The sequence below is a fragment of the Aythya ferina genome (genome assembly GCF_964211825.1).
Source record: "Aythya ferina genome assembly, chromosome: 6".
In the NCBI taxonomy this organism is placed as follows: domain Eukaryota; kingdom Metazoa; phylum Chordata; class Aves; order Anseriformes; family Anatidae; genus Aythya; species Aythya ferina.
Window position 1 is genome coordinate 27924547 of NC_140303.1, and position 14941 is coordinate 27939487.

Here is a 14941-nt window from a genome sequence, read left to right on the forward strand (position 1 = left end):
TGTCTCTCATTGCTGAAGTTTATAAAAGCTTCCAAAATTTCTTATGTTTCAGAGTATAAACCAATCCTCAACAGCCTATGTTTAAAAGAAATGTTTTCTCTATCTTCTGCCATGCTCCTGGGCACTTGTCATGATACTTAGATGCCAGTTGTATGAGGTATTTTCTTCAGAAATGTATGGCACAAGCTCATGTTGGAGATGGGGCAGTTCAACAGATGAATAGGCTGTCTGATTAAATTATCAATCTGTTTTTCTGTGATTGTGCCTTTGAGGCTACTATTACGGTAGCTCTCAGAATATTCTGGCTTGTACTCTAGGAATATCTGAATGTCTTATGTTCTGTGGATATGACTGTCATCTGGTACAGAGATGCATGTGTTTCTACACTCAGTCCCCTCATTGCTAAGATGTATGTATAAGCTCACCCCAGGCCATAGAATTGCTAAGCCAAACGGACTCAAGACAATAGTTTAAAAGTGCCGTTCCATCTCCCTGTGGGAATGTTTTGTAGTTTGATTTATTTTTCATTTTTTTTATTTTTGAAATGGCTTGTTGGACTTCTAAAAATGAGGATTTTTTTTTTTCCTTAAAGTAAATAAACTTCCTATTTGTGAGATCCAGCTTGTCCCACTCAATTTTCCTTAAGGTGCCAGGAGTGACCAGTGTGTTTTCTAATTCAACGTGGTGATTGTTAACAAGGCTCTTGTGTACACAGACCTAATTCTCCTGAGTTGGCAGATCCTAAACTCTTGCTATTAGCTCTGATACACTTTGACATATTGCACAGGGAGATGTGGGTTGCTAAAGAGTTAAATATTTGCTAGTGCTCTATGTGGAGATGATAAAACTCCAAAGCTACAGCTTGTCTTCTTTTTATCATTGCAAACAAGGATACTACAGAGCATTTTCTTGAGCTCTTGATGGCAGGGGCTTCCACAGGGCTAGATTTCTTCTACTGATTACAGTGGCATCAATTCACAACAAAGTCACAAATTCTAGCTAGTTGCTCTGGCTTGATACTACTGTGATGGAGTATGGAGTTTGACTTGTATTTGTGAAGGCTTTTAGTAGTTTCATGTCTGTTTTGTCTTAAATTTTCCCTATGTAATATCCATTTATAACTTGAGCTCCTCAACTAATAGCCAGAGGTTTTAACAGGCTGGTTCAAATTCTGCTTTTTCACTGGTATAAACCTGAAGCAATGCCACTGGAGCGTATTTGTCACTCTTGCCTGGATTTAATTAGGGATTCATAATTGAGACCAGTGGTATTTCTGTATCATTGCTGCCTTCAGTCTGAGTTGACTTACTGGCGTTGCTCTGACTTACAGCTGTGCACACTTTGGCCCAGTGTTATTTGGGGACAGGCTTTGTGAAATGGGAGAAATGTGGAATGCACAACTGGAATCAATCTGGCCCCCTGACAGCCTGCTTGGAGTGCAGCGTAGGATCCATGGCCCGTCTCCTCCTCCCAGCAGGAGTGATGAGCTGAAGTTAGTGGCGTGGCAACAGCATGAATGTGGTATGAGAGGAGAATCGAATCCTTTATTTCCAACCTCATGAAAGTATCCCCGCTGCCTTTCTTCCAACAGTGCTCTCCCTGGCCAGATGTGCCTTATCAAATGAACAATGCTCCATCTCCAAGCTACAACAGTTCTCCCAACAGCTTCAACCTTGGAGATGGGTATGTAACAAATAAAATGCTCTGTTTTTCCCGTTGATTCAGTAGCCCTTGTGTGTGTGTGTTTTGTGTATCCATGCATTTCATGTCCTGAAAGAGGTCAAGGACCAGTTAGCCTCTCAGTACCCTTCCTGGAAGGGGCAAGATATTTTCCGCAAAGGTTTTAAGACCTTACAGGCAGGAATTCCTTGTAGTGCAGAGGTCTGAATGTCCACTGATTATGTGGTGGCTGGGAGATGAGCATCAGAGAACCACCTGGGCAATTTTGGCCATAAATTTGTTCTCCTACTTTTCTGTGGGGGTCAGGCAACATACTATGCCCTGTTCCAGCAATTCTCAGTATCTTCCAACAAGAGCATTTGAAGAGATGCTGAATGCTGAAAGCCTCTGAGTTGGTATTTCTCCCATCTTTTCTGACTTAAGATGGCTTGGGACAGTGTGCTGAATTCCCAATTGAATGGGCTTTAAAGAAGCTGTCTGGAGCAAAACAGTCAGGTTTCTAAGAAGCCATTCAAGAATGAAGGATAAGCAGGAGGCACATTTAATTCATTAATATTGCCATCATAAAGAAATAAATGAAATACCTAAGATCAGTCCCGTCAGTGTTTAGGGAGGGTCTATTAGAAATGTTGTGTAATAAACTACAGTTTAGTATGTTTAAAATAATACCAGGGCTGATTTAGAAGGTCCCTTATTATTCTGTTTTTGTGAAGAATCACTATTAGACAATGGATTTAGTTAGGGGATTTCTGGCTCAGAATGGTTGAGTTTAGCCACACTTGTAGGTCACAACTTGCTTGGTTAGATGGGGTCACATTAGTAAGTCAGCTGTATGGAAAATCTTGAATGAGGTCTGTAAACGGGGTTTTTCCTCAGTGTTGAGCAGAAACTCAACTGAGCAACAAAAGCAGAGTTGTGGAGTTTTTGTTTGCTTGTTTTTTGTACTTGTCCAGATTTTGGAAATCTTTTAAAAAATCTGATGGAGAAAAAAATCAAATCAATATGTAACTTGTGACAGTTGAGTCAAATAGAGAAGGGGGAGGAGGATGGGCACTGAATGCAAAATTTAAAATAATGTTTTTTTCTCTTCCAACTTTATATAATTTTTTTTAGCAACAGTTCTCCAACCCACCAAGTGGAGCTCCTGCCTCCCAGCAATGATGTAAGTATTTGAGATCATGTTAATGTGGTGCTTTTCTTTTTTAGGACACTGGTGAACAGTTCATTTCAAGACCTTCTTATTCTTTTTGCAATGTAGCATCTCCTTCCTTCTGCTTCTATTCAAGATGCCCAGCAGTGGCTTCATCGTAATAGGTTCTCTCCATTCTGTAGACTCTTCTCAAGTTTTTCGGGTGAGTTTGAATGGTCCAATTATTTTGTTTTTATTCTCAATTGTAAGTGCAGCTCATGCTTCCTATCAATAGCATCTGCTGCTGGCCACTGTTGATGGGATCACTAGTCGGATCTGGTGTGGTTGTTACTTTGTTCTTAGGTTAGTTAGCATTTACCAAAACATGAATTGTAGAAATAAAGAAAATAAGTGAAGTTGGAAGGGACTTCTTGAGTTCATTAGCTTGAAACAAGTCCAATTAGCTCAGGTTGCGTAGCGCCTTTTGCAGTTGTGTTCTGAGTATCTCCAACCATGATCTCTCTGGGTAACCTCTCCAAGTACTTGACAATGCTCACAATGAAAAGCTACTTCCTTTTACCTATTCAGTATTTGCCATCTTTCTCAACTTCTATTAGCTGTCTCCTGCCCTGTTACTGTGCACCTTCAAGAAGAGCCTGGCTCCAACTTTATTGTACCCTCCCATTAGTAGTTGTACACAGCATTAAGATGGTGGAAGAGAAGTATTTAAGATGTTGAAACTTTGAGGAACCTTTCTCTGACTTGCTTGTATTATGCTTAAATAACCTGGTGAACATGGCAGCAAAGGAAAATTGGGACATTTAGTAGTGGAGAGTGTTAAGTAGCTAGCTTGTTTCAGTATTGTCTAGAATATCTTCCTATGGACCACTGCTCTTCTAGCACTCTATTTTACAATGATTCATTTGCAGTGTCACCTCTCTCAATTTGCAACCTCTCCAGGCAAGTCTGTCTGATTTAGCTTTGTGGATTCTCTCCCCCTCCCCTATCTTGCTTACCATACACAAAATTTGGAAGCTAAGATTTGCTTAACTTCTGAAAAAAAATATCTAAAATACGTAGGTGCTGACTTACTGAAGATGTCCAAAGAAGATTTTGTTCAAATCTGTGGGCCTGCTGATGGAATTCGGCTCTTTAATGCAATCAAAGGAAGGTTTGTACTTCTTCCTTCCTATTTTTCTTGTTATGGCAGCATCCCTTGATATTTTCAGTGTTAACATGAAGTTAATCCTAGAGCTGTAGCATTGAGACTTCCTTTTAACACTTCAGAGGGTCATCTTAAAGGCTGGAGATCACAATGGTATTCAAATCCAAGTGCAGATCAGAAATGCTGCCAAACTCACCTGAGTTAAAAATGAAGCAGCATAATGTGGATTTCCAGTGATTTATTTGCTACCAGATGATAGTTTCCATGTACCTCATATGTGACGCTGCCTACAGTACCTCATCTTGTATCTCCATCACAGGTAACAAACAGAACAACCCCGGAGTCTCAGATGACTGTAAAACTTAATTTAGATGGCAATAACATTGTAAATTCTCCAGCTGCTTAGAATTTAAATCAGTAAACGAGAGTATGATGAACTGCTTTGCAAATGTTGGATACTGTTTATTCTTATCTGGCCCTGAAGAGATTAAGGTGTTCTACAGTCTACCACCACCTCCCAGGGGGCTCTTAGTAGACCTTCCTAAGTCATTTAGTCACCAGCATCAAGAATTAGTTGGTTATTTATGCACAGCCTGAATGATTCCAGCTTTCATTGTTTGGTGGCTGACTGTAACAATTTTAGATCTAAATAACTCACTACTGTCTTTTAATAATCTATAGAAATGTAAGGCCCAAGATGACAATTTATGTCTGTCAAGAACCAGAGCATAACAGGTCCCACCTCCACCAAAAACGAGAAAATGGAGATGGCAGTCTTTGCGGTAAGTTTTTATGTATAGGTTTTGTTAAGCACTTGTCTGAAAATATGCTTTCTTCCTGAGCTTCTGCATGGCACAGCTTGGTATTGTGTGTTTGGAGAGGTCATACTTATTCCTGTTCTGACACTGTTAGGTTAGTTAGCTTAGTTACAGGGCTACATTCACAAGCTATCCAAACAATGACATAACAAGGGCTCTGTTCTGTTTTTAACAATTACTGTAGCATTAAAAACTGCCATCCTATCCACAATTTGATTGTAGATATGGCTTGTTTGAAAGTGTTGTAGGAAATGGAAGGCTGGTATGTCTTAAAGTGGGGTTCTAATTCTTGGAATTTCAAAGCTTTTGAGGACTCACTGCTCTGAACTGTCTCTCATAACACGCTCCAGAAGTAGGATTACATGAGAATGAAGATCCTACTTAGTTCTGGCACATAGTTTTAACTAGACACAGTTTTTCTACCTGTCTGTTCCTACCATTTGGATCAGATTTAAAAAATATTGTCATCTACAGTTATCTGATTCGCTGAAGTCTTTAGTTTGTGCCTATGGTGTCAACGGGAAAGTATCTAATAAAATACTACTTTTGTGCAACATCTTATCATGGGTGTTACTGCTTAATCAGAGCTACTTTAAAATGTCAAAATTTAAAAGTAGTAAAGTATATCATATAAGAATAATGACATCCTTATAAGGGATTATTATTTTTTGTACCCTATTATACGTTGTCATTAGTCCTTATGATTTCCTCTGGGCAAAACTGACATGGGTTCCATTTGCCTGCTGTACCCAAATGTTAGGTATTTGTCTACAAATCATCAAGTTGCTTAGTACCTGCTCTGAAGGTACTAAGCTTGCTTATCTACTGTCAAGATTTGAACCTTGATCTTAAACGCATACGGTTGTTGATACTGAGCATCTTGGTGTTACCTGTCATTACTATCCTATAATTACACTGTAATTCCTTTCAACTTGTTGCAGTATATCATGCAATTTTCTTGGAAGAATTGACCACCTTGGAATTAATTGAGAAGATTGCAAACTTGTACAGCATTTCTCCACAGCAGATAAATCGAATCTATCGGCAGGGACCCACAGGGATCCATGTATTAGTGAGCAATGAGGTAAGAAATAAAAGCAAACTAAAACAGTTGTCTGCATTCTTGAAGTTAGAATGACCTTTTAAAGTATGATATGAATTTTCAAGAAAATGTTGCAAGGTCACTAATCACAAACACTTGAGACAAATAATTTAAAGCATATCATTCATTCATAACATTAATTTTGGTGTGATTTTAAGATTTTTGCTTTATAGAAGAGATTAAAAAAATAATTGATTGTTTCCTTTTCATTTTGGCTGCTTAAACAAATTCCAAAATGAAGAACTGAAGTGAGTTTCTTTAAAAATGAATAGGAAAGCTTTTTGAAGAAGGCAAGTTTGAAAATCTGTAGGGCAATTAGTCTTACATCTCAGCCAATGACTACAGCCACATAATGACTGACTGGCTACTGGGTCAGAGTTAGCACTGTGTAAATGCACACTATGATTTCATGGACCTCTGCTAGCTGTTTGTGTCCCATTATATGTTGGCTTAATTTAGTCCATTCCATTAACTTGTAGGTTAATAGTGAGTTGCCCTTCCTCTTTTTTCCCCCACTAAGTGACTTACTCATTCATGCACCAGAATCACTTAGGGAGCTTCCTATATAAGGAACATTGTTAAAACAAATGAAGCAGAGCATGGGTCTCAACTGGGGCCTAAACTGAAGTCTGTAATGCATATTCCTAAAGTCTCCTTGCTATTTCAGCCTGATTAAATCTGAAACATTAATGCTTTATGGATGTAAAGTGCTTGGAGGCAACTCTTGGTAGGGGAATTGCCTTAACCAGCTTGGGTATAAGGCTTTAACTATTTACTTAAGTCAATTATTAACAATGTCTATTGCTTTATTTTTGTGTGTGTGTTTTTTTTTTTTTCTTCTTGTTTTAGTAGCATAGTGGCAAGAGTGAGGCACTGTATGAATGTACTTCATGCATCATTAGACATGGACACATGGACTGGCCAGTCAAGTTTGATTTGCAGGAGCAGGGGGTGGCAAAAGAGAATAGGGAGATCAGTCTTGGTGAAAAGGGTGTTTGATGTGAGAACTTAGAGCTGGAAGAGCTCTACTGCATGTACTGAATGATGTTCAGTAGCTAGGAAAAGGGTTTTGCTTAAAGCTGGATTTTCTGGGCTGATCATAGGTTCTGGTCACCTTCCCTCTGAAGTTAGGTGTCCACTCTCTGCTGTAGCTGTAGGAGACAGCTCCAGAAGGTAATTCACTTCCTCTCTTCCACACAGCTGCTCTAGGATGGGATGAAGCATTAACTGTGGATGAAGCTTAAGTGAATGGTTCAGCTTGGTTCTGAAGTTAGATGAGTCTTTTAGTTAGGGGCCTCACTAGATCCTGCAAATGTTCTGAATAGCTAGTTTCTCACCAATAACTCAGATAGCTTTAGATACTAATCTTACCGTGATCTGCCTCGTCTCTTAGCAGTTTCATTAAAATGCCTGTGCTTCAACACAGTACAAATGGGTAAATGTAGATGCATGCACAGCATCTCTAGTACTCTCTGGTCAAAATAACCAGGTGCACACTTCTGAAATGACATTATGTTAGCAACATTCCTTTATTCAACAAGATGTTCATTCCTCAGGGCTGACCATCTCTACGTATTATCCCAGATGCTAATATAAAAGCAGCTGAGCTTCATGGTTCTGCTGAATGTGTGTGTATAATACGTGGATGTGTGTGTGTATTACTATTTCTAGATTTTAGGAGAGGGTCTGTGTTTATCCAGCCTAAAATGGAATAGTGCCATTCAAGTCAATTAAGAGCATAATCTGTAATCAAGTAGCTAGAGTGTTGTAAGAACTTGTAGGATCGAGAGTTGCAAAGAGGATGGGTAAAATGCTGAACAAGCCAGATCAGTTCCAGGCAAGCACTTCAGTGTAAGTTTCTCTTAAGCACATTAGTAGCTGTAAGAACCCTAATTAATCATTCATATACTTTTAATGATCTACGGGCAGGGTTACTGAGAACTATGTAGGACTAGACACCAGAATTTGATAACTTTTCTTTAAAGGCAATACTGACACTGAAAGAATCTTGAATTAAATTGCTAAAAACATTTTGTGTTGGCTTTTTTCTTCTACCCTTCAGATGGTGCAGAACTTCCAAGATGAATCTTGTTTTGTTATCAGCACATTAAAAGGTAAGCATTGCTGCTCCTACTACATGTTTCTAAAGATATTTTTCTCCTTTCAATGGGACTAAACTTTATCACAAACTCAGTGCTGGTATCCCGAAGAGGAAACTAATCCAATTTGATGTAAGTCAAGAAGATGCATCAAATTACTGATTGATCTGTGTTTTCTTCTGTTACACTGTTATAAAACTTAAATAATTACTCAAATACCACTGACATAAATGAGCAGAAGGCCTTCTGGTAAAATGATAAAAGGTTACAATGTTGTATCTTTCTGTAAATGTTTTGACATCTGATTGTCATGAATGGGTTGTGGAACAAGAGTGCAAACTAGTGAAAACTACCTAAGAAAGCCTGGAGTTGTTTGTTTGTGTTGTTTTCTAAAAGCAATGAAAAAATGTTTTGCGTTTCTTTATTACAGCTGAAAGCAATGATGGCTACCACATCATTTTAAAATGACCGTGCTGCACAGAAAGACTTTAACAGCCTAACGTTTAGTGCCTCACTGAGATTGCTACAACCTAGACTGGAAACATGAAGAACCTTCTGGATAAAATGCTCCTATGAACTCAGAATTACCAAACAGCTTAAAGAAAAACTTGCTTTTACAGATATACATTTTTTTCTTTGAAGCTGGAGTTAAGAACATCCTCAAAGCTTGTACATGTTTCTTCCTTCCTCCCTTCCTCTCCAGTCTTAAAAATTGTTGAGGTTTCTGCTTACTGCTTAGAAACATCTGCCTTGTACTAAAGGGAAATGAAAGATAAACAAAAACCAATTCTCTAGACCCCTCATGGTTGGATGAATTGTTTTATTTACAGTTCTGAGTGTTTCTTGCTTTCAACACACACCCCATTGCTGATGGACATAGGCTCCCTGTGGCTCCTCTTTTACTCTTTGAGGTGGAGGGCTTAGGGCTAAATCCAGGAGCAGATTGAGCAACGCAGACGATGGATTTGGTGCCCAGTCCCCATCCACAGTGTCAACCCTGGAAGCCTGCAATTAGCTGCTTCCCATTTGTAGATGTGCTTGAAGTCCCAAGACCTTAGTCTGACCTGACAGAGCTTCTTTAATGCTTATCCAACAGAACAATTTTTGCAGGGTTCAAGGGAGGACAGGCAACCTGAAGCAAGCAGTTCAGTACTGTATTGTATCTTTAGCTTTAGAGTAGTCTCCTTGCATAGAGTATAAGAGGGTTTTCGGAGGAAATGTTTTAAACATTGAAAGCCATAGAGCTCATGACAAATTCATATTGCAGATTTATTCTACTCTATAAAGTGTTAATTAACTGCTGTCTTTACTGTAACTGGGAATTAGGTTTTATGATCTTGGTGAGTAACAGCAGGCGAAAATCATTAAAGTAAGTAAAACTGAGTTTAGATTGAGCCCAGGTAATGGATCATCTTAGTTGCTGCTTCTTATATTCTTGCTGTTTCACTCTGGACTCCTGTTTCAAATAGCCTCAACTACAGTTAACCCCCACACCCCTCCCCTGGTCTCTTGGGATGCCATCCAGGCTCCATGAAGCTGAAAAAGTGGTTTTCGCTGATGTCAAAGGCAAACTGGATCACACCCTTCTTGCATGGATGGATGATTTTGGCAGCTAATTAATGAGGCTGTCTCCCAAACTGAATGGCTATCTAGTATCAAATTCTTCTGCTTGAACGTTTCATTTCTCCCTGAATTAAGACAGAAAGCTGAAATACCAACATTTTCCTGGAATGGAAATTTTCAAAAAAAAAAAAAAAAAAAAAGAGAAATTGTCAGTTGGAAAACGCTGAATAAAACGTTCTAGCGTTTTGGAATGGAAACGTTTAATTAAATCCATTTGACCCTTAAAGCAGCATCAGTTTTAGCTACTGTCGCAGACCTCAGAAATTACCATTAAAGTGCCTTGTGTGCCATGTCTCCCCTGGGGCCGAGCTCCTTGGCTGGATGTCAGATCCCATGGTGCACTTACCGCGGGTTAGTCAAAGGGGGAGTGCGTCATGAAGGCTGGAGGGGTGCCCAGGAGCCCAGCCTTCTGGGAAAGGGGGATGTGCAGAACATGAATTAGAGCTCCCAGCTGACACCGGAGGAATTCGGACAGACGTGGACTGATAATTTTTCTGACAAAAACGATGTGCTTCAAGTTTTCCCAACAGAAATAAAGAGCAAAGTACAGAGAAAAGCATTTTTTTCCACTAAAAGCATGAACTTTTGTGCAAACCCCCCACTACCAAAAGAAAAGCAACAAAAAAAAAAAGAAAAAAAAAAAGCACCCACCATTTTTTTTTAAACCAAAAATAATACTAGAATAGAAAAACTGTGTTACAATGGGAAAACCTGCAGCCAACTCATCTAATTGACTAACATTGCATACTTAGGCATGATCTTGCACAACTGGCTGTCCCGGATGCTCCATGAATTGTAGCAGTTATCCAAAAGAGACTTTCAGGGTTTGGGACATGGCAGTTTCCACCCTGTGAAGTGAAGGAGCTTGAGGCTGCTTGGTTGAGGATCAGGTTGTGTAGGCGAGAAAAGTTGTGAGTAGCCTCTTGGAGTGAGGTGGTGCCAAACAGACAGGCTGGGAGTAGCTTTGGGGGAAGAAATGCCTTTTTGGAAGATGGGAAATGCCATCTTTCTGAGGAAGATGAGGCCGCATGAAACTTGACCATGCCTTGAAGTGAAAGTGCCACTGAAGGAGAGCTTGTGACTGACCAAAACCTTTATTTCTGGTCAAACACTGGAACCAGGCTTCCTATAGATGTAGTTGATGCCCCATGCCTGTCAGTGTTCAAAAGACTTTTGGACAATGCCCTCACTAATACGCTTTAACTTTTGGTTAGCCCTGAAGTGGTCAGGAACTCGGACCTGATGATCTTTGAATGTTGTTTCCAGCTGAACCATGCTGTTCTCACACCCAGACTGAGTTGTCCTTGCTGCCCTTTGTGGCACTTAGGAACTTTGTAAGCCCTGAGGCATGTCATGGTGGAAGGCGGGCTCCTTCCCTGCAGCCACCCTCTCAGCTCAAAACTCCCCAAAAGATGGGAGGACAAGCTTTACTTCCTCCTGCAGCTACTTGCCACCAAGTACTGCAGGCACTGCTGAGCTACATCCGTGTTTCCCTCGTGTCCCTTTTGTGTCGCTGCACTCTGAGGAAAACTAAGTACATCAATGACAGAAGTTAAGGTTATTGGCCTAGGCTGAATGATGTTGCAGAGGTTTATTCTGTCTGAGAGGCAGCTGTGTCACCCCCTGGCTCTGCGGCCTGTGTCAGGGGGCAGTGGGGAGTCCCCTGGCCCCAGTTGTGGCCTCACAGCTATAGTTACCTTCCAAAATGTTTGTGAATAGGTGGGGCCTACATGCCACTGTGTGCCAGGAGCTGCTGGCTGTCTGGTTTCTGTTGTAGAAGATGCTTTGGAAGATGTACATTGGCTACGCTTTTTCATGTAATTTTGTAATATTGGCCCGGTACTGCTTATCTGGCATTGCTGCTGTTGTCATGCAACTGAGAGAGGTGGATCTGGCTTGATGAGAGGGATTTAAATTGGGGTTGCCAGATAGAGTGTAGTCAGTACCTGATCCACTCACACGTGATAGCCCTGCAATTCAGGGGGCACAGCAATAGATAAACACAGCACTGCAAAAGAAGGATAGAGGCAGCTTTGCTGTCATGGTTAAGGACTAAGAACCATGTGCTTATTTTTACAAAGTATAACTTGTTCTTGGTTATTTTAGAAACAAATCTTGCCCATAAAGAAGTATATGCAGAAGTCCTAATGCTATTTCTGTAACACTTGCTTGATTAATTTTGAACAAAAATAACTCTGTTAGGGCTTTGTTATATTTAGATTTTTAAAATTGAGTAATTTTATATTTATATAAGGATGAATCTGACAGTATATCTTGCTCTTCTTTCTATGTTGTAAGAAGGTATACCAGAGTAAACAATCATGTAGATTATAAATATTGTTCTACTAGGTGGGCTCTACAGTTTTTATCTATGTTAGCTTGTTTGTTGAGCTGTATAACTGTAATGTGTATGTAAGGCTAACACCTACTTGACAAAGTAGTTCTAGTCCTTGTTGAACCTCTGTAGTCCCAACAGAAATTTGGAGGCTCATGCTGAAGTAGCATACGTACCCATGGACATCTAGACACCAGCTAGTTGGGTGTCTGGATGAATGATGAGTTACTTCCACTTGTCTCTGGGTGTTCAAAAAACACATTGCACCCTTTGCCCCTGTTTTGCATGATGCTGTGTAACCAACAGGTTGTTGTATGTGGGCAAACTGACCGTGAACCGTTGTGGCTGAGGAGTGCTTGTGGTGGCACTGGTCAGAGCAATGTTAGTGTGAGACTGGGCTGCAGACAAACCTCCCTCTCTGCCTCCCAAAGCACAAAAGCAGCCCCTTGGCCTAGTGAAGATGGTGAGTTTGTCCGTACAGAAACCAGGTGAAGCCTTCAGATGTTAGGGCTTTACTTCAGATGAGTGGCTTGTCTCACCTGTGTAAGTGGTAGGTGATTGCCTGATGGCTTAGGCTGTCCCTGTGATTACAGAGGGTCTGGTGTCCCTGGAGAAACCCATTCACCCTATTTGAAAATCTGACAGCCTCCAGAAGAAGCTTTTCATTCTCCAAGCACAAATGAGTAATCTGGGCTAGATGTCTAAGTTCTAGACGGACTAAAGGCAAGGGAAGTAAGTAGCTCCCCTGCCCCCCATGTGAATGTCCCAGAAGGATCTTTTTTTACACTGCTCTTAAGTGCCTGTTACATTTTATGTCTTTTTTTTCCCTATTATTTTTTTTTTTTAAGTAACAAATGAAACCTTCTTGTCAAAGTAATTTAAATTAGACTTTTTTTTTTATCTCTGCATGTTAAATTTTTAGGACAGACCTTTATCAGCTCTGGGTTTTAGGAGTCTTAACTAAGCCTTACTTAAGTAGTGTGGTACCCCAAACTGTCATTGTGCATAGAACCTACAAGTAAAAGTGGGCTTGCTGGGGATGAAATGGCAGGAGAATTGTTACATGATTAAAAGCAGTATGACTCCAAGCAGGGCTGCAAAGCCCAAGCCTGGGTTCTTATCAGATCCATACTGGCTCCTGGGAATTATTTCATTGATTGTTACATTTTCTCTGAAAACTAAGTAAATTGATACAGATCAGTTAGTATGACTATGACAATGAAATGCCCATTGTATGTCACCTCAGGGCAGGGGAGGAAAGGCACAAATAATTTGGTGATAGAAACCTGTGCCATGTGCCTGAGGTGGCAGGACTGGTGTTTGTAAAATTAATGCTCCTGTTCTTTCAGCACACTGCTTGGTTAATTGGCTAAAATCTAAATAATAATCCAATCTGGAAAACACTGAAATTCTTAATTGTCTTGGTGTGAAATTTAATGGACAGAACTTTCAGGAATTGCAGGTGGTAAAAGGATTATTGCAGTTGAGAAGTCCTGAATGGCACTCTCCTTGTAATGTAACATAAACATATTTATGCATATATATATATACACATACATACTGTACTGTATCAACACATATATGTGCTGAGTACTTGTGTCCTTTTGGCTTTAATTGGTACTCTGCTTTGTTTAATTGCATTTCAATGTAAAGAACTCTTGTTGGTCAAGCTTTGAAACCCAGTCATTCCTTGAGCAGAAATGTAAAAGTCCATAATAGCAGCTCTAGGTGATTTGGAGATGGTCCACTTGGAGTGATGTAAATTTGATGAACTTCTGCAATATAAATTCCAGGCCTTGGTGAAGACAAGTATATTCTTGCATTAGCACTGCAGCTCTATAGTGCGGCTTCTGAAAATAAGTTAAAGAGAAATAGATAGCTCAAAGCTTTGTAAATTAGTCAAAGCTACTTCCTAAACTGAACAGCCATACGGTGACTTTCCTAGCTTGATGTTGTATTGCTTAAGCATCGGCTGTAATTCTAGCAATCATCTGGTAGATGACTGGGACAGGTTTTTTTTGTCTCTGTTTTTGTTTTTGACTGTTCTCAGAGAAATACTTGTATTCAGACTGTAGCTTGTCTTTCTCCTCCAATTATTAAATGGTTTTACTTTATGGTAGTAGTACAGATATTTTCTTAAGATTATAATCTGCTTGACAGCACAGGGTACTCAAAGTGGGGAGTGTGTGTTTGGTGTTGATCATAGCTACTGTAGGTGAATAGCAGAAGGCAGACTGGAGGTGTATGCTAACATCCTTGTCTCTCTTTAAAAAAGGGGTTAAGCTGGTGCCTAGCTTTTTGTGCATTTCCGATTTGTACTTTTTTTTCTTTTTTTTTGGCCATTCCCTCAAAATTATTCTGCTCCCTGTGGGGGGATGTGTTGGTAAGCAGCTGGTGTGCCTAACTTTTTCTTAAGTAGCCTGCTGTTTTCCCAGTTTGCTTGGGGTGAGCGTTTATCTTTCAAAGGGCTATGGGAGTTACCTCTCTTCACTGACAATGCAGCCATTCGAGATGGGCGATGCTGACCCTGAAGTTGGCGTGATGGGCGAGGGCGAGTGGAGGTGGGTAGATTGGAGGCTGAGGCGTACCAGTTGTGAGTAAATACTGCCACACTTTTTGTCTGTTTGTTCGTTTTTTTTGTACATGAATTAAAAAAAAAAGAAGCATATTTTGCACTGGCTATTGTACTGTTGTGCAGAAGAAATCTGTATCTAGAATCTGTGCTCCAGTCAAAATGCAAATAAACCTGTTTGTAAGACGTGTGTGTTTCATCTCTGCATTGCTCGGCATGGATGGCTGCAGGAGAGCCGTGCATCGGCAGCTGTAAGGTGCTGAGTGCCCTCTCAGAATCAGCGGGAGTGCAGTTTGCAAAGTGCTGGTGCGAGAATGTCAGCAACAGCCAAATGTCCTGCAGCCATTCTCTTCTCATTGGGACTGAATTCATTTCTCAGCAACACAATGCAGAGAGCAGATCACATTTAATCTGAGTC

General features: G+C 40.2%; 1 protein-coding gene across 1 annotated transcript in view; it reads left to right on the forward strand.

The window, feature by feature from the left end:
• The window catches only part of TFCP2L1 (transcription factor CP2 like 1), a 37719-nt gene extending 23010 nt beyond the window's left edge, over positions 1-14709 (forward strand). Inside the window, exons 8-15 of the mRNA XM_084524509.1 lie at positions 1592-1683; positions 2794-2842; positions 2939-3032; positions 3890-3980; positions 4656-4756; positions 5734-5876; positions 7957-8008; positions 8424-14709. Coding sequence (XP_084380635.1) covers positions 1592-1683; positions 2794-2842; positions 2939-3032; positions 3890-3980; positions 4656-4756; positions 5734-5876; positions 7957-8008; positions 8424-8461 — 660 coding nt within the window. The 3' untranslated portion in view covers positions 8462-14709. The remainder of the gene's footprint in view (positions 1-1591; positions 1684-2793; positions 2843-2938; positions 3033-3889; positions 3981-4655; positions 4757-5733; positions 5877-7956; positions 8009-8423) is intronic.
• Positions 14710-14941: the final 232 nt, after the last annotated feature.